The following is a 27310-nucleotide window of genomic DNA, read 5'->3' on the forward strand; positions in this document are numbered from 1 at the left end:
TTACCTGACACATGTCAGTAGGAGTCTGAGTATTGCCTGAATATGCTTCAGCTGAATAAAGTTAATATACAGTTCTTCTGACTTGCTTTTTCCAAATACCGCTTCTTATGAGTTCAGATACTTCAAGAAGCACAATGATCTGAAAATCAGCACCAATGTTATCCAGATCATAATGATCAACTGTGAGGCTGAGCAGAGAAAGGGTTTTTTTCTTCAGTTTGATTTAGTTTGATACAGTTTTTGAAACAAAAATTAAAATATTTGGGCTTCCTTTAAAAAAATTTTTTATACATTTTCTCCGCATCTGCATTTTCTACATCTAGTCCTCTTAACTATTGCCTTTTGTTAAAAGTTTCTGAAAATTATTTTTGCAGTGAAATGTGGAGTTTATCAGGTAAAAATACTCATTTTGATAACTTGGAGGTGCCAGCCATTTTTCATAGCATTGAAAACTATTGTGAAGGGTTCATGTGCATTGACAAATACTTTCAGCTGCTCTGAAACATATATGCTCTGCATATATGTTGGGAATAAATGATTAGCTGAAAACTTCCTACTGGAATTTTACCTCTGGTTTCCTCCCATTGGGAAGCAAGTTGGACACAAGCCAGGCAACTGGATGTGGTTCTCCATCTGGCAAAGATTTTAAAAAACTAGGTTTGGTCATGCACACTCAAACTGAGGTTCTACATAGTTCATTGCTGGTTAATCTGTTTGCAAGAGCCCAGGAGAGAGTGATCTTCCACCTCCAGACTGATAGAGGTCTGTTGGCTCCAGGAGTCCTGTCCTTGTCACCATCCTTGCTGATGGCCTCACCAGGGTAAGACTGCATCTGTCCCTTCATGTTTGTCTTATTCAGGTTTATTGCCTGGGGTGGTCTTTGCCCCAGAGAGTCTCCAACTTCTTACCAGAGTGCCTTGTGCAGCCAGCACCCAACCTCTGCATGTAATTTTAATGACTGCTGGAATACAAATCAAAAAGAGTGGATGAAAAGAGTGGCTTTGTCTTTTCCCTTTTCCAAACGGCCACTCACGCCCTTCTGTTATTTCTGTACAATGTATACATTCCCTCCTCTACCTCATGCCCAACCAACACAGAAGTTGCTGATTTTCATGTCGCTGCCCAGTCACACTCCTACCAAGCCTCCATGCATTTTGTCTCTGTTTCTGTGTCACTGAAATGCCTGCTGCTTGTGCCAGTCTCAACCAAGCTGTCTAAATTAATCATCAACTCTGTTTCTAGTTGCTCCAACTTCTAGGTGCTGTCCCTGCATTTACACTAAGTGTTGCCATTTCCAGATCCATCCTCTAAATATATTAGCATGTCAAAGAAAATCTTAATGCCTCTAATGCTTCATATGGGTGATTTTTTTTTACCAACTGAGCCTCATGCGGCACTGGGCTGCTTTCATGTTTTCTTATCCTTGTCTGTTGATACAGTGAACAGAATATCATAGACAGGACTGGGTGGTGAAATATCTGCTTGCAAAGAAAAGTGTTGATAGGCAGCAAGGTCTGTCTCTCATGGTTTATCTCAGTCTGGCAGAAGCGGTTTTGATCTGAAGTGGATAAAGCTTGGATGTAACTTGAGAACAGGATATGTTAGTTTCCATGAAAATGCAGCATTGATGGTGCAATGCCATCCAAGGTACCCCAAATCTAAAAGCCTGATCATCCTGCTCCCTCTTCTGCCTCAAGAGCATCTTTCTCTGCAGTGCATTTTTTTTCCTAGGCTGGCAATGTAGGTCAGAGAGAGCTCTATGGCTTTTAAATTCATATGGCAAGATTACTCTGTAAATCGGACTATGTTGACAGTAGAGCTTTTTTCAGCTGAAAATAAACAAACTGTTTATGGTTGGTTTTTTGTTGATATATGCCAAGGACTATTTATATTTCAGATAGTGATTGGTTCCCCTTACTGTGCTGGTACTCAGCTTGTGCAGAGTTAGCTAGCATGTGAGATGAGGAGAGATGAGTGTTTGCTGGGTTTGTCCAAGTATAGGTAGAATAAGGAAAATATTTATAGCTGCCATTGGAAAGCTTCAGCTGCTGTAGTGAATCCCAAGAGTTACTTCAGAGTGTCTTGAGGAGATGGTAGGGCAATCAGGAGGCATTAAGCCAATGGATCAGCTGCTAAAATCCAAGCCCAAACAATCTGTGCTCTCAAGAAAGCTGAGGGAGGGGGTTACTTTCTCTGCTGAAAAGCCTTCATAAATGGAATACTGTTTATTATTTTATGACATGATTTAGCAAATGCGTGAAGCTAATAAATGTGCTGAGAACAGAACTTTTAATTGAGAAATTGTGTCCACTGTTTTTTTTTTTTATTTTAATTTATTGGAGAGTAGTGCATGTAAGCTGGTAGCAGACCTCATTTTATACGGTATACTGTTGATGCACTTGGGATGCATTAGATAGCCATATTTGAAAAATATTTCTGCAGCCATTGTGCATATGCAGACATGGCTCTCACTCTTCCACATATAAAAACATTAAAAATGAAGTGTTTATTTTATATTGAGTGCCCCCAGCACGGTTGCATTCTCATGAACAGTGTGCTCACTATTTTCCCAAGGATGCAAACAGTGTGGAGCACTCATGAGTACACTTAGGGCTTGGGTGGTGCCAGTGCTGGTGTGATCTCTGCTGCTGATTTAGAAGGCAAAAACCCTAATTTGGTTTGGTGCCAAAATCGGGACTAGGTCACCAATCTTCTTACTGGGATTTAGCAGTCCTCTGGGTTTTTTTAGATTAGTGCTGGCTGTTTAGGATTGTGAGCTCAAATGGCATTAAAGAAGGTTGCCCCTGATAAAAACTGTGTCATATTATACAATGTCATTGACATTTGCTGGAGGTATGTAACTGTAGCATAGGCAGGGCTACGTATTTATCTGTTTATCTAAATGCTTGTTTAGAAGTTGACAGAAAAGGTTGTTTCAGCAATAGTAATATATTTCAATATGGTGTATTACAATAAATATCAATAAGATGCTGAATTATAGTGCTGGCATAATGGGGACAAAAAAAGAAAGTGATCAGTCATCACTGTATGCTAAAATACCTTCTCATCTACTCTGTTTTCTTATGTGGCATTCATTTATATGTGCAGAGCAGTATAAGATAGTGTTCTAAATTAAAAGGCAGAGACAGATATGCAAAATGTTATTGCAGGTTTTATTTCAAACTATTAGTCTATATCAAGTCACCTACTGGGATGTTTTATGAAGGTTTGTACATAAGGAAGTTAATAACGAAATGGAACAGTTGGAGAGCTTATATTGATATGCAGTTTTCAGGAAAAGCATTTCTGTTCATGAAGTAACTTCGTAATGGAAAAAAAAAAGTGTTTTTAGTATAGTTTTTATTCAGCAAAATCTTTCTGAAATTGCCTAATTCTTAGTTCTCCCCATTTCTGGCTAAATATTTTATTCACTAGATATTATCTGGAATTTTTGCTTGGGACATTTCCAAATACAGTTTACCACTGAAGTATGGGGAACTTTTGAGAACCAAAAAATGAATTTATTTTGCCTTGAACATTTTCTTTTCTTACAGTGTGTCTTTTTTTTTTTTCCCTTTGCATCCTGAAAGGCTGGCAAAAACATAGTGTTCAAGATCTCCTACACTTGCTGGCCAGCTGCACACAAACTGGATGAGAGCGTCCTGTCCATCCTAGGGATACATTCATGAACATTCATTATTAATGATTACATGTTATATTTTGAACATTTATGTCTCCTTCTCATCCAGCGGGGGGCCACAAAGATTCTCAGAAGGATGGAGCACCTTTCTTCTAAAGACAGGACTGAGTGGGTTGGGGTGGTTCAGCCTGGAAAAGAATCCAGCAAAACCTTATTTTGGCCTTCCAGTAGGTAAAGAGGGCTTACAGAAAAGAGAAAGAGACTTTTTACTTAGATAGTGATAGGACAAAGGGGAACTGTTTTAAACTTAAAGAGGGAATATTTAGATTAAATGTTAGAAGGAAACTCTTTACTGTGAGGGTGCTCAGAGAAGTTGTGGATGCCCCATCCGTGGAAGTGTTCAAGACCAGATTGGATGGGACTTTGAGCAACCTTGTTTAACAGAAGGTATCCCTGCTTATGGCAGAGGGCGTGGAGCTAGATGATCTTTAAGGATACTTCCAACCCAAGCCATTGGTTTATAATGCTTTGCATATGCAGATCTTTTCTGCAAGAAACAAAGTGGTAGAAATAAAAAGACAATATGAGTTAATTTAATTTAAGATTTTTTTTGTTGGTCTGTGTCGAAGAGGGGTGTTTGCATTTGTTGTTTGCTTTGTCACTGTATATCCTACCTTTGGTGTACAGTGTTGCACCGCTAATTTCAGCAAAGGAACCTTTATTTCCCTAGCAGAAATGACTTGAAAATGTTTTTTGGAGTGCCTACAACATGACTTGCAGCACACTGAACTTTCAGATTAATTAACTGTTGATGATGCTTCTGGAACTGCCAGTGCCATTTTCAGAAAGCTCAGCAGGGGATTTAGAGACCTAAATTCCAGTGGCCAAGTCATGTTATGCTCACAGATGTTTTTATCCTACACATTACACATGTGATATTTACTTCAGTAAACCAGAGGAAAACTTACTGATTTTCAGCCAGTTCTCCTCACTTAGCTTCCTGCTGGGAACTTCAGTTGAGAAACAATAGATTTGAAGACATTCAGGGATTGTCTTCTATCACCTTTCTGCTTCATCTTCTTTTCCCTGTGGAGAGAAACTGTAGAGAAGTATAAACAGGGATAGAGTAAATCCTTGGAAAATGCACATTACATGTGTGTAGGTGTGAAATGGAATTAAACTTCTTTGTAATTACTTTTTCCATTTATCTTCCTTGAGAAAAAACAATACTATTTCTTTCTGTTGGCTTCAATCAAGACATGTTCAAAAAACATGTTCTCCATGTTTGGAAATTTTCTGGCGTAAAGTGCAACAATCAGCTTCTAGAATTCCTCACTTCAGCTCTTTGGTTCTTGAACAGCTCAATTTCTTTTCAGGAAAAACATGGGAAATGTCATGGTATCCTGATTATTATTTCATTCACAGATAAAAATGTGCTCCTTAACAGAGTGACTGTGTGAGTTTAGAATGTCTGATTGACTTTCTGTAGATGGAGAGACAACATGATGCAGCCACAAGCTTCTCTATATTTGGAGCTACAATGAACATCGACTTAAAAATTCATATCTGTTTGCACATATTGTATGTGTCAAATATATGCATACTTGCCTATGCAAATTAACTTATGACACATGTGTGATGTACATATCCCTTCCCCAGAAATGGGGTTTTCAATACAAAAGTGATCTTGCAGGCTTGGTCACTTCAGCTTGCAAGTGTGAGTGTTTGCAGAAGTATTGGAGGGTTTTTTTCTGGGATTTGGCATATATTTTGTGTGAATTGGGTAAAGAAAAGAATGAGAAATTGTGTTGTCAGGAGGCTGGAATTCAGCGACTCAGAGACTCAGCTGGGGAAATTTTGTTAAGAGAGTGCTCTCTGTGGTGAGTACAAAGTATTCCTGACAACCAGTTAATCATTTTCACTTGTTTGTGTTGCAAGAATAATTGCAGAAGCTGCAATATGGGGATGGAGAAGCTTCCCCTTGTGTATACTACTTATTTGTTGCTATATACATTTTAACTTTTGCAGGTGTTTTACTTGTGTTTGCACATAGGAAACTACCAGATATCCCATGTGGTGTAGAAAATGAAAGTATCAACCAAATTGAATTGCAAAAAGTAATTTAAATTGAAGCAGTAAAATGAAATAAAATCAATGGTCTGCACACAATTGGAATCTTTTTCATCAAAAAAAATTGAAGCATTGGAAATGAAAAAAAAAGAAAAAAGATTAGCTGATTCTTCCCACCAGAAGGAAGAGAGGAAAAGGAAGAGGTTAGTACAGCCACATGCCAAAATACATTATAGCATGCAAGGCTAGAGCCAGCCCACACATTTACACAGTGCATTGTTGAGATCCATTGGAAAGTGCAGATGCTAATTAGGAATGTGAACCAGATAACCTCAACATCAGTTCGAGTCCAATTATTCATACTGGGATTTCATGATACTGATCTGTTTGTCCTTATTCCAGCGATCCTGCCTAACTGGAGTTATTACAGTAATTGTATGGAGCTGGATGCCAGGCTAGCACTAGTGTGACATTGCTCCCTGGCAGTTTGGCAGCTTTTCCCAGGAAAGCAGCAAGGTCGTTTGCATATGTATTTGTGCAGAAAGTTACATGGAAAATCTTCCCTTTCAAATGCAGGTCCACAACTGTGCTATATTTTCATCTTGCTGTGCTCCTTGCCTGATCAGGAAGGGAAGTGGGGTTTCAGTCCATCGGGCTGTCCTGACCTTGCGGTTACTGTGCAGTGGAGCTGATGGTTATTGGTGGCAAAAATGAATCCTGTTACAGATGTTTGGCTGTGGAACTCTGTTCTCACTTTGTGTTTTCCCTAGCACTGCAAAATTTGGTCTGAATGTGATCCCTTGTAATTGATTCCATGCTGTTGGCAGCCCTTGCTCAGTGTTCTGCACCCACATGAGACTGCAGCATTGAATGCCAAAGAAGAATCATCCCAAAGTGTGTCACTTTGGACGCTGCAATAGTTTTCATTTCTAAGGAAACAGAGAGGGCTGCCTGCTGCTTGTCAGTTCCTCATCCTGTTTCCCTCTCAGTAAGAGGACAGTAATCTGCTAGTGAGCAAAAATAGAGCCTTGAGAGTAGACTAACACTATACCCTGTAATCAGACACTGAGCCCCTAGGCACCTGGGGAGGTGCACAGGGATCCCAGTATCACAGCTGTGCTGGTTCAAAGGGACTGGAGAGGCCCCTGACATGAGCATGGCAGTGGCCAGGGCACTGAGCAAGTGCAGTCAGCCCAGCTGTGGCATTGCCTGGCCAATGCCTTGAAATCCTCTGAGAACAGAGGCTTCTCAGCTGTGTTGAGCTACAGGTCCCAGAGTGGCATTGCCCCTCCAGTGAGAAATCTGTCGTGGGTTGGATTCTGTCTGAAAGAAGCCTGAGTACTGACAGGTCCTCAGTATGGATGGCTCTAGCTGGCATAGAACTAGGAAAGATGGCTGGTCCTGTAGGTTGGAGGTTATCCAACAAGTGAAAGTGGGTCATTCAGGGTGAGGTGCATCAGAAGAAGCTCAGCCTGCATTATCAGTGTGGGTACCAAAATGGCCTGCAGGAGGACTGCAAATGATTGTTTTTCAGGGACAGGGCAGGTTGACTTGATAATAATCTTGTTATCCAGCTAGAGCAAAGGTGGAAGTACTTGAAGTTTTGAGCTCTTCACTCTGCTCTTCACTCACCAATCTTGGTCTGGTGATCTTATAAGGCAATGGGGGTATGATGGAGAGCTGAAGAAGATGATGTTGAAAGATTTGAGCATGGTGCAGAAGCCAATCAGGGGGACAAGAGAGCCTTTTGTGACCTTCAGCATCCCAAGGAGGGAGAGACTTAGCTTCTAAACTGAGGAGAAGCTGGTGAGAAGAGAGGCTGCTTCTCCTTGTGTGTGAGAATTACTGGCGGGTACGGGCTTGCCAAGTTTGCTACTGCTGGCACCTTTCACTGGGAACTTCACCAGGACGCTGTTTATTCCCATTCCAGCTTCAAGAGAGAGCCCTGGTCTTTATAGACCTGCAGGGATGAGACTATGAAAAAACATGACAGTTTTGCTCCCAAACCTTTGTGTCCATTTACACTGTTTAATCTGTGTGTTGTATTCCTTCTATTTACTTGATTTCCCAGAGCTTAAGCAAAGCGTTTTTTTTTCACATCTGCACATTTCGTTTCATTCCATTCATGCCTAAAAAATATCTAAGAATAATTCTAGTGGATATTCTTGCCAGATTTACCTTTCAGATTTTTTTTTGCTTGCAAAGTATTTTATAGCACAAAATCTTCTTTTTTATTTATTTTTTGATCCATATTTTTTGACTGCTGAGAATTGATTGGCATTTTTGGCATTAACTTGTGATCCACTATAACCAGCAGACTGTCAATCTTTTATCATCTTAGACTTGTCATTCCAAAATAATGGAAAGCAAAGGTTTAGGATGGATTGAGTTATTGTATGAATTTGTAAGTTGACCTTTCTCTCCTTCCATTCTCTCCCTGCCAAAGCAATGATATCCTTTCCTTTCATGGCATAGTTATTTGGGTGTGCAGTAAAATAAAAACAATTAACTAGGGCAAAAGAGGTCTATTCAATTACTTTAATTATATATTTCTAATTGAATCTCTTAATTTCCCACGAATTTATGCAGTAGCTTTCCTTCATTGTGTTTCTGTGCAATGATGCTTTAGCAACAGTGTGCCTGCTCACAACACATGGGTACAAGGCGGCGCTGCTGCCGGTATCCAGGAGCATGAGGATTTTTCTTGCATTATAACAGCAGGGGTGACTCCACTGCTAGGCAACCTCAACTCCCTGGATGACCAGAGTCCTCTAAATCCTTCTCCCACAGATCATCTCTGACCTGGGAACAGGCATTCAGGGGCAGTGGTGAGGCTACAACGTTTGGACTCATCTTTTCATCTGTTTGGACTCTAATGGCTGTTTCTGTAGGAGGAGAAGTGGTCTTGGCAAGGCTTTCCCTCAATCATCACCAGTTCTTACCTTGTGATGATGAAGAGAAGACCCTGGCCAGGAGGGGCTGCCAGTTACATGTTGTATTTCTCACGTTCTCTTGCACCGCCAACAGGGTTTTCCCCTATCCCAGTGCAGCAGGAATTTTGTGGAAAATGACCAAGTATGACTTGGGCAACTTCCTACAGGAGGAGGAAGAGGTTAAATTGCCATGAAAATTGTTCCAGATTGCCATAGATACTCTCACTTGCTTGCAGTGTGTAGCCAAACAAGAAATAGTGAGCACTGGGGGTTTTCTGAGCATTTGGTTTTTATTACAGCACAGTCCTGCACAACTGTTTCCTGTAATTCCCTGTTAAAACACCATACCTTGCAGCTGCTAGCTACTATTTCTCAAAAAAGACATCTGTGTAGCTATGTGGATTGGCCACATAAAACAACTCCTGTGCTGGCCTTAAGTGACTCTTAAAATTAAGAGAGCACTGAAGTTCCACAATTCGAATACATGCAAATGGTGCACTGGCACAGATATAGTGTTTTTCAAAGCTGGTCTCCTCTAGAGCTAACCTGCTTGTTTTTCTCTATCCAGTACGGCTACTTAGTTTGTTAAGAAGTAGAAGAGCAAGATATTCGGCAAAATGCAGCACTGCTTGCTTATAGCAGAAATGTGACAATTTTGGCTTGAAGTTTCTGAGTTTGTTCCTCTCCACAGACCAGTATTAAGATCTTTTTTATCCACCTCTTCCTCTACAGAGAGTACCAAGTATAAAACCACTAACCTCTTGTTACCTACTTTCAAGTTCAGGGTGTGAAGAATCAGCTAAACATTTGTTTGACATTATAAAGGAGCTGGGGCGTATTTATGCTTCCTACTCACAGGGTGGAAAGCATGTGACACGCAGAACAAGGCCCTAGAGCTGTTTGCTCAAATAATGCTGGAAGGCACAGTAAATGAATTTACAGGGATACACTTGTAATGTACTTCTGGGCCTGGGGTTTTTTTCATGAGCTGGAGAACATTTTTTAGGCCATGCTTCAGTTTCTCCATTGATAAAAATGTAAAGGATGTTTTCCAGTGTCCTTTTCAATATATCATTTGAATGCCAGTACAAATACCAAATTTAACACAAATTAGATTACGCTGCACAACTTCCTCCATCATCTCTTGCGTTGTTTTCACTGGGTGTTATGCAGCAACCGTCAGTTCTTTCCTTTTTTTTCTCTTGGCTTGTTTACAACTTCTAAAATAGTTTATGGCCAGCATTGGGCTCCATGGGTTTGTTGGCATAACTGTGTCTGCTTGGATTTTGAGCTGCCCTCTCCCAGCCAAGGCTACTGGGCTGGCAGCGCGTCCCGGGTGCAGCTCTGTCGGCAGAGGCAAGTAAATTTGGAGGTGGCATTCTCTCCTCTTTTTTTTATCAGCTGCCTGCATTGCCTTTGAAGCAAGTAGTGTATTTCCAGTCTGCTTCTAGTCATACGTATGCTACAGATAAAGAAAATGCTGCACTGACATCAGCTAAAATATTTATGTGTGCATGTGGTCAGAATAAAATGGGGAGACTTTTTCCTTTAGCTGAGTTGCACTTAGGGAAGCAGGCAGTGATGAAACACAGTGATGAATATGGCCCAAATAATTTTGAATTGTTCATCATAGTTAATATATATCAAAGTTGGCATTTTTAAGTTATAAAGAGGGTATTTCTGTCTCTTTGTTTTTCTGGAGATTTTCTCAATTTCGCATACAACGCTGAGAAGCAGGATGACCTGAATTTTTACTGTCCAGTATGATAGATACTATGAAGCATCTGCTAAGGGCTCTGGGTGATGACAGTGAGACATCTTCTTATCTGACATGCCAGTAGTAAAGAAGGTTAGTGGGGCACTGGAAAGCTGGTTTTTTGCCCAGCTGCATTCCCAGTCAGATACTAGGCTCTTTCCATGATTTCCATAGATGGTGTAATCACATTTCTCTGTGTATTAGGCAAAAATGGGTCCTGAAATCAGTACACACTGTTACCAAAGCAAAAAGTAGGTCCATGCTTGGTTTTTCCTCCAGTGGATTGCCCCCCCTAATCAGAACTCTGATAATCCATGACCAGGAATAATTTGTACTGCTATTTGTTGTACACAAAGAATTGCTTTGATTTGCAGAGGTGTGACTTCATCATGCTCTGAAAGTTTCTGAAAGACAGAAAATATTTTCCTATTGGAAATTGAAACACAACATGTGTGACTAATTTTTAACTCTGTAAGAAGACTTGAGGTTTTAGAATAAGAGGTCTCACCCCATTCAGTAGATTCTTAGGAAGGTCGATAGGTTGGAAGGATGAATGCATTGATTTGAATAACTCTGAGGTTACTGATCTGACAGAAAAGGTGTTATTTTAATGCTTTATTTTGTAAACTTAAGTGTCTTTTTTATTTTTTTTCTGTTCATTTCCCACAGAAACGTTCCAGAGGTCAAGTGCTATTCGACAAAGTGTGCGAGCATCTGAACCTTTTGGAAAAAGACTACTTTGGGCTAACATACAGAGACACAGAAAACCAAAAGGTAACCCTCAGAACTGCAGGTGGCCTTTGACATTTGAACATCAGAACTCCCTGAGACCCTCCCCAACTGCAAACAATTCAGAAGTTGGTTTTATCTTCCTTGCTAAGTTCCATAGACACAATCTGAGTAATTGTTTTTTGTGGCTCTACTTTTCAAGAGCATCTCCTGTGTTTCCCGGGCTTCCCTCTCTTTTGGCAATTTATGACATGAAAGATATTAATCATGTAGCTAGTGCACTTTCTAGTATGATTTATTCTTTTAGTGTCATAGGTGAAAGTCAGATTTACACTCTGAGACACACTGCGAAACATATAATACTAAAATATGGCTTAATAATAGTGGTTGGGACACAGATAGGCAGGAGATGACTGACTGCTCCCGCTAACTGCTAAGATAAGGAAAGGCTCTAAGCCTTGACTTTATCTTAGCATTATTGTTGATTTGACTAAGGACATTAGTCTTCAGAAGCAGTTGGTAGAAATAGTGAATCACATTCTGCTGTCCTGCATTCCAACTTCAGTATGGAACAAGCTGTGTATTACAAGTGTTGAAGATGATCTAATGTGCAGGTGATATGTCCCAAACATACATTGCTTGGGACATGGTATGGTGAGAGTACCAAAGGATGATTTAAAATACGTTGTGTTATTTTGGGATTTTAAGATAAATATTTTGACAGAAGCCAGTACAAAACTTCTTATCAATATGCACAGCAACTCAGCAGAGCTCACCAGGTAGGTGAAGATATTTTGTGCTTTGTGTGGGCTGAAAGATCTTCCCTGATGGAGCTGAAGCTACTACTACTTTTTTAACTGCTTATGTCTTGTGGGAAGAACAGCTGTGTTTTTTAGGTTTCCTTTTGTTTCAAATATATATGATGTGAAAGAAATTGGTCCTTTTGTTTCATTTTCCCCCTTTCTTTAGAGACTTCTTTGTTTCTAATTCAGAAAAAATCACTTAAGCAGACACTTGGTCCATCTGACTGCAAGATAATGCTTTAGCATATGCTTAGTTTTGAGTTTTGAGAAAATTTAGGCAAAAGTCTAAATGCATTTTCAGATAGGTATGCTTTCCTTTTCTTTCGGGAATGAGAAGCATGGATTCATTATTAACATGGAGCTTAGAAGAGCGAAACATTTATGGGTCTCCAGTTACTTGACACAGCTAAACAGTTAACAGAACAGCTGCCTGCCACCACTTTTGTTGATCAATAACATGCATATTTTTAATGTCAAAGGGTTTATCAATTCACCTGCATCCTCTGGCCCATAACTACCAGCCAGACAACATATGTGCTCATATCCCATGTCATCTTTGTAAACAGAAATTCTAAATGCATCTTTAATTTCTTGGTGCATAGTGTGCTTTTGTACTCAGCCATAGCTGGAGATCTTCAGGCTCATGTTTTGCAGCACAGAGCAGGTTTGGACAGCTGCAAACTGGTTGTTTTTGTTGGGGAGGGATTGTTGTGTTCTGCTTGTTTGATATATCTTTAGTGTTTTATTGTCTCTCTGATACATTTGTTTATCTTTCTTTGGAGAGAGTGGAACTTTCCTGGGGAAAGCGAACTTTTTGTTCTGGGCTGGGACAAATTTTAAATATTAATTTGATTCTCTTAGAGGTCAAGACAGCAGAGGCACTGAGACCCCAAGCTGCTCTGTGCTTCCTCCAGAGGAATTTCATCTTCTCCTTGGCATCCATGGAGTACTGGGATAACTCTCCACCACCTCAGCAAGGGTTTTGTCTTGCATAGTCACTGGGCTCTGCGTGGTGTGGATGGGGGCAGAGGTGCCCATCTGGTTTTCCCTGGGGAGCCCCTCATGCCCGTGCTGCATTGCAAACAGGATAGTGCCCTACTCTGCACTTGCTTATCCTCCAGCAAGTCTTTTCAGCCTTTCCGGGATTGGAGGAAAAAAAAAAAAATCAAAAACACCTCTTTGTAACAAGCTTGTAGAAATTTACTTTTACTGCAAGATACTCTGCAAAAAGATCTCTGTAGGTTCATTTTACCAATTCCTATTTTTTTTATTTTTATTTCAAATCATTCAGGCCCTCAAAATCTGTGAAGGCCAATAAAAATCGTGTTTCTACCCAGGCCACATCTTGAATATTAGTGTTAACCCTGCCTACTGCAGCTCCAAGGAGAAAGGGGTGGCAGATATTCACGTGTTCTAGCTTTGATTCATACCACTGTTTTAAAAATAATGTTTATTGTGTTTTCTAATTCAAATTGAAAAAAGGAAACATTTTCTTTGCAGAATTGGTTGGACCCTGCCAAGGAAATCAAGAAGCAGATCCGAAGTAAGTTTGTTGTTGTTGCCCCCTTCTACATGTCCCCCCATGGGGACAAAGCATATTTCACAGTCATCTTTGGTATCCTCTCCCAAGACTTTAGCAAAGGAATTATCTACCTTTAGATTTTTTAATCCTTTAGATTTTTTAGCCTGTGATGATGGTGAGGCATTACTGATGCTCATAACATGTGAACTTGCATCGCTGAAAACAACTTGACATTTGCAGAGACGCAAAATCCTGAAGTTTGACATTAAGCAATGTAACCTTAGGGACTAGGCCACGTAAATGGCTTATTTCTTGCATTGCTGATATTTATATCATATCCAGAAACAATGCTTTTACCCCATACTGAAATAATTCACTGATACAAGGATAGTGGTCTATCTAAAATACTTTCCCTTTCTACATTTCAGAAGATTGATCTTTGCTCCTAAAATGACCATTCAGTCAATTTTCTGATTCACATGAATCTTTTTAAAAGCTCAGTTGTTATCACTAGGCATCTGCCACATTAGAAATTCAAAAACCTCTCAAAGGAAAATATTTTTGAGACTGCTGGGCTCAAAACTTGTCTTGCATTTTTTTAATACCCCTCACTTTTAAAAATTGACAAAATGTTTATCTGTATGACTTTTGTGGGCAGAAAAGCCTCAGTAAATCTTTTCTTTGCGTATTTTGTAAATTACCTCTTCTAACACTTGTGCTTTCACAAACAACCGTATCTGGTAGTTCACATTTGTTGGGCCAGGCCTGGCAAATAAATCCTTTCCCTCACCACAATTCAAAGGGTTAATTTAGACTGGTGGAAAAATTTCCCCACTTACTGTGAGCAACTTCCCCTTTCCTCCAATATTATTTTCATTACAAGTAAGTGATCTGCAATACAAAAGTAATGAGCATTTGCTTTTTTCAAATCCCATGAAGGAATGGATCTGGAGAGGAAGGTGCTTTAGATCATGATGAGTCAGGTTACACAGATGGTCAGTGCAAGTAAAGCAGCTCAGCTCCCCACCACATATTAGAAATGCATTTAATATGTACCCAAACCATGAAATAGACAATGAAGGGTTGTGACAGCAGGAGATTAACCAGGGCAGAAGAATCTCATCCTGGACTTGAGGTAGTGGACAGTTGTATTTGCAGGAAATGACTAATAATTTTCTTTCTCTGTACAATTCATCCCAGAAGTTTGGAACAGGCCAACAGCGGAAAAGTAGTGCTGTTACCCATAATGCTTTCCAAAACATACATATATATATTCCTACTAAATGCTGGTTGGGTTGTACAACACGCAAACCACACTGCTGGGACTTCATCCCAGTGGTTGAGAAATGTCCTTGGTTCACACCCCATTAGTTATAACCCACTAACTTGCACAGTGTTAGGTTTTATCCTAACCCTGTAAATATGGGGTGAAGACTGCTTACTCCTCTATCTAACCGTCTATGCTCTTATGATAGGCTTTATCATAGGTTTGATTACTTTTTTTATGCCAAGGAATTGGTTTACAGGCCATGGTCCCTTCCATCTGTTGTGGAACCAGGTGTCACCTCTGGCTGCATTCCCACCTTGGGCTTGTCTGCTCTCTGGTGGGACCATGCCCCATTCTCACCGCCAGCCAAATCTTCCTTTCACCATCTTTTATGGCCCAAGAAAATGAAAAAGTTCCTAGAATCAAGGACTCCAAAAGTCTTGCAAAGAGCTGAGTCCTGATGGTGAACAACAAAACTCTTCTTGCACATTCATAGAGTCACTGAATTGTTTGAAATGCATGGGACCTTAAAGATCACCTAATTTCAACCCCTGCCATGGGCAGGGACACCTCCCACTAAACCAGGTTGCTCAAAGCCCCATCCAGCCTGGCCTGGAACATTTGAGATTAGATGTATGGATGACCAAAGTGTATGGGGCCTCCCAAGGGATAAAATTTCCTTGTTGCTTGTAAGAACAGTGTGGTTTGGGGTTTTGTTATTGCTTTTCATTTGTGTTCAAGTCATGTGCTAGTGTAACCTAACCCTTTCTTTCAGAATACCTTCTACATTTACATACCATGTTCAACTCTATTTTTAAACCTTGATATTACTTTTTTTGCAACATTTAAAGCTAACACTCCAGAAATAATTTTGCTAACTCTGGAGATACAAATCAGTATCCATCCCATGGGTCAACTAAATTTAGTGAAATAATTAAATAAGATTTCCCCAGTGCTTTTGCAGTCATTCTCTCTGTTTGTCCTTGCAGTTTTGTCTGCACAATAATTTATGTCTGCTGGAGAAAGGAGCTGTGTGCTGAGGCAGCACTCTGAGAGGATGCTGTGTGTGAGCTGATTTGGGCAGTGAGACCTCAGCACACCACCCTGCTCCAGAGCCCATTTATACTCTGGTTTTTGGTGTTTCCAGCATCTCTGTGTTTTGGGTTATTGGTTTTTAAAGCTTGTACAGACTGCGTGGGGCTTACTTTCAATTAACCTTGTTCTCAGACTGAGGGTTTTTTTTAGTATTAGTAATAAATTACTGCTCACTCAGAGTCCTCACTTCAGTGGAAATCCAACTAAATAAGAAAAGAGCTGTAAAATCTGATCTAAAATATCTTCAGTATGACATGTGGCAAAAATGTTCTGAAACCTGTTCTTATTAATTGCTTGTCTGAGATATTTTTAAGTCTGCTGGTGATTGAATAGTATGAGCATCTCTGTTTGCATTTGCAGTGTACTTTCAGTCAGTCTATGTTCTTTTCCAGGTGGTGCTTGGCAGTTTGCATTTAATGTGAAATTCTACCCTCCAGACCCTGCCCAGCTATCTGAAGACATTACCAGGTGTTTTAAACATTAAATACCTTATTAGAAGTGGCTTAAAAGCTGTTCCTGTTAGCACTTACACTCTAATTATATGAGAAAATAAATGTTTTATATTCCAATTGTCTTTCTTTTTCATATGAGCTTATGGAAAAGATACAATATTTTGACAGAAAAGGCAGTGTGTACAGTGTCTGTCCTCTGTGTTATGAAGTATTTTGTGTAGTTTAAACCTAAACCCCAGCTTTTTCAATATGTATATTCCTAAGAGTTGATTTTAATATTCACAAAGATGCCTGATGCCCATTTTTACCAGTGGTAACAAGTTATTACTGTAAGCAAAATCATGACTGTGAAAGAAAATAAGTGAGATAATGTTGTGGTTTCATGAACATACTGAATCCAAAACAGAGCAAGCACTGTACCAGCTACTTAGGGAAAAATGAACACTTTTCCAGCTGAAACCAGGATAGATGAGAATAAGCATGCATGCAAATTTTGTGTATCATTTGACAAAGTAAGTAGCTGATGTGCATGGAATAGAGAATGTGGTTGTAATTAATAGCTGCTCCCTGCTCTCCAATGCACTCTACACCTCTACTCCTTGGTTTTGAATTCACACTGCAACCACAGCAAAAAAAAAAAAAAAGAAAGACCTCACCTGATTTCCTCCTTGGAAGGAGGCACAAAAACTTTGATCCATGATGAGATTTTGTGCCATCAACAAACTGTTCCCTGGCCTGTTATAGCATTTTGCAACTTTGAACATTTTTAACCTTCAGGGCTTTATGGAGTACTTGTTGCTTTAAAGGTAGCATGAAGCCTTTTGGCCTAGATCAGGGTCCCCTATGGAAGGTTACTGTACAGAAAGACAGTGTGCCAAGAGTTCATAATCGAACAGAGGACTTCCATAGGAAAGGATTATTTTATTCTTCTTCAGACTCCTAAATTTTCCCTGGGAACTCAGCTTTTGCCACCAAACCAATGTTTTTCACTTTTTTTTCTGTTTTTATCTATCTGGTGAAACCTTGCACTGCATATTTCTGTGATTTTAACAGCATTTACTGTTTAAATATATTGAGAAAGCACAACATGTTGCTAAAGGGACAGCTTATGTTTTTTGAATGACATGGAGGTCAGCTCTTTTTCAGGTAGTTTTATATGTAAGCGATTTATGATAGAAATCTAGTATGTTTAATGGATATTTCTTCATCTAGGTCCCTAAATAAAGTAATAACCTATTTTATTAAGAGATCTCTATGCTCTTGTATAAAGATAAATTAGGTGTTCCTACTGATAAATTAGGCAAGAATTTGGTGTTTTGGGGATTTAGGGGCTGTTTTTACAAAATTATTATTGTCCTTGCAAATGGCTGAAAATCTCTGGGTTTGGCTGTCTGTAAATTCCTGTTGGAACCAAGGCATCTTTCCAGCACTCGGGAGCCACTTCTTTGGGGGCAGCGGTGGAGGAACCCTGTCAGAGCTGCTTTGGTGCTCCCTTGCAGGTACTACCTCTGCTTGCAGCTGAGAGATGACATCGTGTCAGGTCGGCTGCCCTGTTCGTTCGTCACACTGGCCCTGCTGGGCTCCTACACCGTGCAGTCGGAGCTCGGCGACTACGACCCGGACGAGTACGGCAGCGACTACATCAGCGAGTTCCGCTTCGCGCCAAACCACACTAAGGAGCTGGAGGACAAAGTGATCGAGCTGCACAAGAGCCACAGGTGAGCTCTAGCCTGCCTCAGGTACCATCTTGTTGAATCAGATGTTAGATTCTGCAGTGGTGTACTTAATATTTTCCTGGCAAGTGTTTTTCCTCTGTGTGTCTCTGGATAGAGAAGAGCGTTGTATCATGTGAGCTAACAGCGTCTGCACTAGAGCTTTGGCTCTGGTGGGTATCCAGCAACCTAAGGGGTATGGCTATAGTTCTGACAGGTTGAAAATGTTTTCTAGCTGCTGCATTTTCTTTTGGCTTCTATTTCCTTAACATTTATGCTAGAACTGGTTTCATTTTCACAGGGGAATGACACCTGCAGAAGCTGAGATGCATTTCCTGGAGAATGCCAAAAAGCTGTCAATGTATGGAGTAGATCTCCATCATGCCAAGGTATGTACTTTGGTTCTTTCACTGGGCATGTGTCTCCTGTGGCATGGTACTTGGATCTGCATGGACTCCCTGATGTATTTTTTTTCTTATATTTTTGGGACAGGAATTTTGTAGGATGAATCATGTGTCGAAATGAGGAAAGACAACTCATGAAATAAGCATAAATACAGATTGTAACCATAGCATAACTTATCCTATAGATTCAAAGATGTTGCACATCAACTTTCATGTTGATTAAATAATGCAGTCCTTGAGGAAAATTCTGAATAGATGAGGTGATGAGGGAGGATTTTAGAAGATCTCCAGAAAGTGGTCAATTTTCTTTTAATTCAGCTATGTTTTCCAGTTTAATAAGGCCAACCATGCTATCTTAACTGGATAACAGATCATTTCTATGCTGCAAAGGACCTTCAAACAATTATTTGGCTGTGCTGGAAACCTAATCAGATTGATGATAATGGGGAGACAGCAGCTTGTCTCTTTCCTGAAGTGTGGTTGTTGCGGTTGACAGGGAGGACAGTAATTCTCCTGCAAACATTCTCCCATGATCAAGTAGTTCCTCTAATCATCAGCAGGCTAAGTTATGAATAAAACATGGTCATTCTTACTGTGGCTTGGGAGAGTCACTTACTAGCCTTGTGTTGGTTGTCTGATTTTTGGTTTTAGGATTTTTTTTTCCAAATAAATAATCACTGTTCCTTCACTCTTTGGAATAAGACTAATGGATTTTAACATTTTTGAGGTTAGCAAGCATCCTTGGCAAATGACTATGGAACCAAAGAATTCTGCCCTGTGGAGAGGACTGCATTTTCTGTAAAGGTCAAATTATTGTGAGCCTGTTTTTTTGCTGCAGCAGATCCTTTCAAGAATTGAGATAAATTTGCAGCTCAAATCTTGAAAGAGCCTGCAACTGTGTCCCTGAGGCATTTCATAGGAGCTGTGCATGTCTGTTACAGAATTCAAGGCAATCTTTTGTGTTCTGTTGATTGCCTTCACTGGAAATGAAGAATCTGTGTACAGCTCAATGGGTAACATCAACCAGGAGGGATGCCACTGTCTTCCCTGTATCCTGCAGATACACTCGCTGTCTTGAGGCACATTTGGAACAGAGAGAAATGGATTGGCAAATGTCACTTGATAGCTTTTTTTCCGAGGCAAAGAAATCCAAAACCAGCAACTAAATGGATTATTGTTTTAAATAAGTTACAGTCTTTGTTACTGAAAATTTTACATAACATAGTATTAAGGCCTAAGTATTTTTTTCAGAATATTGTACAAAAGCTGTGAAGTTTAAGATGGGGTATTATAAGATAACCATTTTATTTATTCTTGCCTGAAAAAATATTAGTATCCTGGTTTGCTCTTCCTTTTTTTTCATATCAAATGACTCAGAGCAAGAGAAGTTAGTAAAAAAGCTAATCTCTCTCCAAACAGATGCTTTTTATTTTAAAAAGCTGCAGTGACAACCAAGGTGTTTCTGTCTGTGGGTTAAGAAACCTGACAGTCATCTTGAAAACTGAGCTGAATGTGGGAAAAGTAGACTCTGAGTGAGAAGTTCATGTTTAGTTTTAATTAGGTCTGCCAGTGAGATTTGATGGTGTCAGGCTAGGGGACAAGTATCTCTGTGCATGCCTTTTGGAATTTGTGCCATGGCAAATGTCTCTGTGTAAATGTCAACTCATTAAGGCTGTGCCAATGTCTTCGGTGTTGGACAGATGTTGGACTCACTGGCTCACATTAAAACTAGCTCTCAGTTATCAAATGCAAGGCTGTGATGAAAGATGTGTTCAAATAGACAGATTTGTCCTCTGGGCTCTCACCATGCTGAGGGAGCCCCCCTGGCTGTGTGCAGAGCTAGAGCGATGGGCCTCAGACATTACAGCTAGCAGGTTTCTGTCCCATGTAACTACATGACTTCTGAAAAAAAACCAAATTCTTTTATTCAGCTTTCATTTTACACTAGTATCACACTGGGAAACAGTCTCTGACACCAACAAGTAACAAAAGTCTTGAATAAACTTTGGTCTGCAGAAAAGTTGGAGATAAGGGAAGGAGGCACTTCTCAACAAGTGTATCAAAACAATGAAGCCCCTTGCACCTACAGAAATGTGCCATGTATGAGCACACTTGCATTTCAGGCATTCACCAGGCAGTGTGATTACTGCAATGAGACTTCATTTGTTAGACTATATTCACTGTATTTGGACATTGTTCTTTGCTTAGGAAAGTGAAAAACAGAAGTACACTGAAAAAATTAGCTTTGTCTTTTTTGTAGTGCCTGACGGTGATACCATACATGAGCTATATTTAGGAAACATCTATCTTCAAGTGGTGATACCATTGCTGTCGGAACATATGTCCTCTATTGGTGTGTTTTGTAATACTGGAGTGACTTTGTGGCACTATTTCTATGTTGTGATTTTGAAACTTTTTTTCATTTCAAGCTGTGCTGTAGCTGTTTCATCATGACTGACCATTGTGTTGGTCTTGAAATGTAATCAGATTTCCACTGAGTGCCTAAAAGAGAACTGGCTGGGAAAACCAGAGGAAAATGATGAATTCATTTCATGGTTATTAGAGGTGACATCTTCATAAGCTTCTGCGATCAGGCTTTTTTGACTTTAGGTTATTTAAAAACAATTTGTGAAGAACTCAGTTACTTTAAGGTGGATTCTTCTTTTCTCGATCAGTACTAGTACTCAAGTAAACAAAGAAACAGTGATAGAAGATGGTAAAGATTGGTTTTAGCCTATTTGAAGACTTCTGAAGGAAAGAAAATCTATATTTCTTACTTTAAAAACACATATTTATGGGTATGTTCTGATAAGATTATGGGCAAATCTTTTGTAGTGCTAATGTGTCTGAGCTACAGCCTCCTGTCAAATGTAGGTTATAGCACAGAGACAGTTGCACACTATTAAAAAAGAATCTTTTCTCATCCAAATGCCCAAGTTTATGCCCACTGGGCATTTCAAAGTGAAAATACTGAGCAAAGGCACAAAAGCCTTAAAGCAACTTGCAAACCTACTAAAACCAAGATGAGCAAACTACAGAAGAAAAATTTATCTAAGGATTCATAAGGCTTAGTCATGGAGATGAGTGATACCAAGAGAAGTAAATTTGTATGCTGTCATACTTACTTTCAATCTGTATTTATGCTAATAACGTTTTTTTATTATGCTAATAAAACTTTGCTATATGATTGATGTATTTCTTTTAATGACATCAAAAAATTCCCTCCCCCTTTCGGAGTCTTTGTAAAATATAAGGAAACATTGGAAACCCTGAGTTTCCTTCACCCTGCCCAACCTTACTATTATTTGCATGAATGCATTCAGGGAGTCGGGTAGCGCTCAGAAATCAGGTCACTACAGCTGATGCATTAAAAAGACGTAACTCAGATAGAAACTCGGAATAGAGGAATCTGTGGTACTGTAGGATGCAAGGATAGAAATACTCAACCAAGTGCATTGCTTGCTCTTCCAGGATTCTGAAGGAGTGGAAATCATGCTAGGAGTCTGTGCAAGTGGACTCTTAATATATAGAGACAGACTCAGAATAAATAGATTTGCCTGGCCAAAGGTTTTGAAAATTTCCTACAAGAGGAACAACTTCTACATCAAAATCCGACCAGGGGAGGTAAGGGCATCCTGATTCTCTTAAGTGGATAAACCTCTTGAAAAAACATGAGTTTTTACTGATTTATTGATTTGTTTTTTCTTAAAAACTTTTAACATTCCTCTCTATTAATATTTCCTAATTTATGCCAATTTTCTTGGGGAAGGCTAGGTATATCTTTAAAATACAGGTAAAAAAACAACTTTGCTGTTTTACTGTTGGCATCCATGAACTAATGTAGGGAATAAATATGGCCATCTGCACATAAAAAGCTCATCCATATTATGAATACTTTGGGCATTTAAGTAGCATATTACTTATTCATGGAGAGCTTGTTATCCTCCCCCTGTTGTACATGAAACTGGCAATTATCTCATTTATCTCACCCACTATGAGATGTAGACAGGCCATACCAAACTCTATAAACATATCAGACCAGTATATTTACAGCATTTAGGGCAGCTGCACACATTAGCCCTCCCAGGCCCGCAGGAGCTCCTGTTCTGGCTCTGGAGAAGGGGATGTGATGAAACCTCGTGCAGTGAGTGCCCTCTCGTGGCTCAGTCGGATGCGAAGCAGATACCGACCTCACGGGCTGAGCCTGCACTCACCAAATATCATGGATATCATGGAGTGGTTTGGGTTGGAAGGGACCTTAGCGATCACCTAGTTCCAACCCATCCATCGTGGGCAGTGATTCCATCCACTAGACCAGGTTGTTCAGAGCTCCATCCAACCTGGCCTAAAGGATGATAACTCTTGAGAAATTCAGGATCATCACAGGCGAAGGAGGATTCCCATTTTAAATGCCGGGACAATAATTGGCCTGTGATAGATGAAAACCCCATATCCATTTAGAGTGTGGAGCTGTATATCAGGACTGAAATCACTTACATGAGAACTGGCATTTCTCCCTTAATGCAATTGGTGTCTCTGGGACTGACTTCATAATTGACCTGGGAAACATGCTGGGGCTCCCCACTCCTTAGGCTGAGCCTTTTTTAGAGTCCTAAACCAAAATCCACAAACCTATATCTCCTGCCCCTAATAAGACACAGTTTTAGTAACCAAACTTCCAACCTTGAGTTTAACTTTAAAAACCCAAACAGTCATCCCCAATGCCTGCACTGAAGCTCTCCACCACTGTTACCCTGTTGAGCTCTGCTGATCTTGGTACAGAATATCCTGTGACCAGGTCATAGTTCTGTGTGTAAAATAATCAATGCATCCTCTGTCCAAATTATATTTGGTCATAATGTGTATCCCACATTATCTTTATTATTTTGTTGTTTCCTTCCTTTTTTCCTGTCAGCTTCTGTAGGGATCCAGACTTCCTTACAAGTGCCCTTCTGCGTACCTTTCTTCATCACAGCAGCTCTAATTTATGTATTCAGCCGTCTGTACCCATCAGCACATCACTGCAGATATAGCTGGCACAGCTTCTGCATCTGAAATATATAAATTTGCAGCACAATGTAAAGAGGTCTCTTTGTATCTCTGGACAACTCTTTTAAATTACCTGTCTTGCCTCATCCTCCTCAGATGAATTAGCTTTAATCACTGTGATTTACTAACAGTAGTACTTTCTCTGTAAATATCCTTAATCTAAGTCTGTGTGAGACCAAATCAGTCCCTGAGGACTGCTGGTCACCTTCAGCTATTAACAGACTTCCCACTGTGGTTTAAATTGGTGAAAATAAATCAACGGGGTAAAACACTTGAATGATGTTTTCTCAGAAGTCTCCCTAGTCTTAACTGATCTCTTTGTTACTATAGGGTATAAAACATCACTGTCACCATAAGAAATCTCTTGCTCATGGCCAATGTTTCCCCCCAGAAATGGTCCTCAAAGGCTGCTATAGATTATCATTCACAGCTTCTTTCCCAGAATTCTTTCTGTAGAATATTTATGTATGCGGTTATATATGTGAGCATATACATTCACCCTTGCAATGCGATGATACAGACAGAGGAAATGAAGATGAACCTGTGTACACTGTCTAAAAATAGATGCACAGCACCAAAAACATACTTATTCTTTTTTCCTACCTAGTTTGAGCAGTTTGAAAGCACTATTGGGTTTAAGTTGCCAAATCATCGTGCTGCAAAGCGCTTATGGAAAGTGTGTGTTGAACACCATACATTTTTCAGGTATGTGGATTTCTTTTCCTAAAGGTGTGATATAAAACACAACAGAAAATATCAATTCTGTCAGCAGAGACAAAATCCTTCAAATCAATTTGTTTTTTTAATCGTGAGGTACCTCTGAGCAGATAAAGGAAAGTTATTGCTTTTTTTCAAAATTTGAGATGTTGCACCCAAATTATTCATACTATTTCAGATAGATACTGCTTAAAATCACCATATGGTCCTAATTAATCATTTTGCTTTATCTGTGCCATAATATTATCAGCTGCTATAATTAAGGAGATGAAGGACTCTGCTGCACTACTGCATTTAAGCTTGCAAAGGGAAAACAATCTTCTTATATGGAAGATTGCTGGGGGATGTGGGTAAGAGTTTAAAAAAGAAGAATATTTTTATTTAATTATATATGAAAGTACAGACAATAGTAGATCGTGGATTTTTTTGGTCACCCAGGATACCCAACCCATAGCTGTAATTTTTGGATTACTAAGGAGTTTTACAGCTATTTTTTTGACTTCTAAAAGAACCGAGAAAAGTTTCGGATAGTGAAATGAGTGCTGTAATTAGTTTGTCCTAAGATAGTCATTAAAAGGGGAGCCAAGGGAAACCCAAAAGGATGAGATTTTCAGCAGTTTGAAAGGTGTCCTGTGCTTAAGAACCCCCTCTGGGGAATGTTTGGGAGTACTCCTTTCTTAAAACTGTTTGTTCAAGCTGTCTGTACCTTCATATGAAATGCAGTCATACCAGCAAAAGATCTAAAGAGAAATGGAGTGTGCATTTTTGGGGTATTTTATTATTTTTAATGAAAAAACAATGTCTGAAGCATAGACTCCATAGCAGGAGAATGGCTTCTTCAGCCAGCTACCCTGCCCAAAATACAGAGGGTGGGAGAGCTCAAACCTGAAAAATGTCTACACCCTTGTGAAAGAATACTGCCTGTCATTCACTGGAAATCAGTTCTGGCCCTATCCTCAGCATAACATCACCATGTTAAATTTGAAGAGATACATCTTCATTTCAGCCCAGTCAGGGCCTCTGGTACAAGAAGCACTACCACAATTATAGTTTTGGTAATCAGAAAATAGTAAATCTGATTTTCTGGCATGAAGGAGCTGAGTGATTCTTGCCCATTTGGAAGAACTCAGATCTCCAAATGCTTTAGCTAAGTGGTTTTGTCATGCTGTATGAGGGGCGTCCTTTGATTCCCTTTTAGCCACAGACCGGTGAGGCACAGGTTATGATGGAGAATGATACCCAGCAGTCGTCTTCTCTCCTCTGCAGAAACAGCGGATTTTGGAGGAGGGGGGATAACAGGTGCACTGCTTGGTGTGTTTTAGGCTCCTGCTGCCAGAAGCACCTCCAAAGAAGTTCCTCACGCTGGGCTCCAAGTTTCGCTACAGCGGCCGGACGCAGGCCCAGACGAGAAGAGCCAGCGCCCTCATAGACCGACCTGCACCCTACTTTGAGCGGTCCTCTAGCAAACGCTACACCATGTCTCGCAGCTTAGATGGGGGTAAGGTCCTCTCAACTGACCTTGGCAAAAATTATCATCACAGTGCTCACTGCTTTAGATCAGGTGTAAGCCTCATCATCTCCTCTCCTCGAGATTTGGCTGCGTGGAGGCCGTGAGCACCTACCAGGGGTAGAGGAGGGTACAGAGAATTTCCATGCTAAATGAACTGCTGGGGTCCTTACAAAGTGTTTGGCTGGAGGATGTCCTTTGGAGCCCACTCCTCACAGAGTGTCTGTCCTTGGCCTCGTATCTGCTTCCCTGCTTCAACACTTTTTAGGGGTTTACATGAGTGACTGTTTGGGTTTTGGTTGAATTTGAATTTTTCTCCTGTGTAGGTTTTCCACTTAAGTTTGTTACAATCCAGAAATTATTAATTATTTCCCTTGAGTGATAACTCTTGATTCCAATTACCTCACATCTTGCTCCAATGAGCACTGAGACTTTTTTCATCCATTATTTTTGAAGGTATGAAATGGAAAGTAACATACATAGGTTAATGGTACATCCTTCCTCTCTTTATCCTTGGTTCACGGAGGTCATGGTTCTTCTGCTGACTTTGGTTAAATCAGTGTGTAGTTCGAAGTATCAGCTACTGTCATCAGCTATTACTGTTGTCAGCTGTTGAGTAAAAAGAGGCTGTAATTTTGTAGTTTATTTTTGTAGAAAAAAAAGACTCAGATTCATTACAGATTTAAAAAAAAAAGGTGAATTCTCTTGCAGAATGTCACAAATTGCAAGGAGTATAGCTGGTGGTGGGGTTGGGGAGAAGCTTTGATTTAAAAGTAAAAGTGACAAGCCTTTTTCTCTCCCTCTAAAGGTACTGCTTGTCATTAATTATTTTGGAATCTTCTAATTCTGATGTGCTTCTTGCTTGTTACCAAGCAACTGGTGACCTGATTGCTGTGCATGTGTTTCAAAGCAGAATTTATCCTTCTGCATTATTTTGCTTGTAACATCTAAACAAGATGTCTCCCTCTGCTCCCTTTTCTTTCTCCTGCCTCCTAAACTTAATCCCAAGAGACAAGATACCTGAATTTCTTTACCCAGCATTTTTTAGGCTCTGCAAGGTTTTTATGATGTTAATTTGCCTAAGTGAAAATGGGGGAAAGAGGTTTTTTAAATCAGTGCTATGATCTCTTCACTAGCATTACTATAATGAAGATGTGTCTGTAACATTCTGCATTGTACTTACATTCTGACTAAGACTCTGTCATTTGTTACAAATGAGTTTATAAATTGGAATATTCCTATTGGTTTAGAAATTAGTTAACCAATAGTCAAGAGCAGGGTCTGGGCATACGTTAAAGTTTTGATTATATTCTATCCATAAAGGTACTATTTCTTTCGAAATTACTTTTATATATTTAAATCTGATTAATTATTGAGCACTTGCATCCTAAAATATTCTGGTTGGGTCCACTTAACTGAATGTCATCACTTCGCAGAATTTTTTAGGATAATGAGCTCATCTAACTGGCAGACTTTAGTACTCAATAATACAAGGATCACATTTCTTTTTTCTCAGGTATTATGCTTGTGTTATATCAATATTGTCATTTTCTGTAATGCAGCACATTACTAAATCTGCATTTGATCTGTGTTTTTATATTCTGACAGATTTTTAAAAAAAAAATCTCTTCCACCCCCATGGCTGATGTCATAG

At 39.7% G+C, this 27310-nt stretch overlaps 1 protein-coding gene across 26 annotated transcripts in view; it reads left to right on the plus strand.

Moving 5' to 3' along the window:
- The window catches only part of EPB41L3 (erythrocyte membrane protein band 4.1 like 3), a 144959-nt gene that overhangs the window by 92106 nt on the left and 25543 nt on the right, over positions 1-27310 (plus strand). For all 26 annotated transcript variants that reach the window (XM_033069462.2, XM_033069409.2, XM_033069455.2 and 23 more), the window contains exons 4-11: positions 11069-11173; positions 13432-13474; positions 16208-16283; positions 17767-17985; positions 18281-18368; positions 21855-22007; positions 24040-24137; positions 25472-25647. In XM_033069462.2, coding sequence (XP_032925353.1) covers positions 11069-11173; positions 13432-13474; positions 16208-16283; positions 17767-17985; positions 18281-18368; positions 21855-22007; positions 24040-24137; positions 25472-25647 — 958 coding nt within the window. The remainder of the gene's footprint in view (positions 1-11068; positions 11174-13431; positions 13475-16207; positions 16284-17766; positions 17986-18280; positions 18369-21854; positions 22008-24039; positions 24138-25471; positions 25648-27310) is intronic.

Source organism: Catharus ustulatus, chromosome 1 (assembly GCF_009819885.2).
Source record: "Catharus ustulatus isolate bCatUst1 chromosome 1, bCatUst1.pri.v2, whole genome shotgun sequence".
Lineage (NCBI taxonomy): Eukaryota > Metazoa > Chordata > Aves > Passeriformes > Turdidae > Catharus > Catharus ustulatus.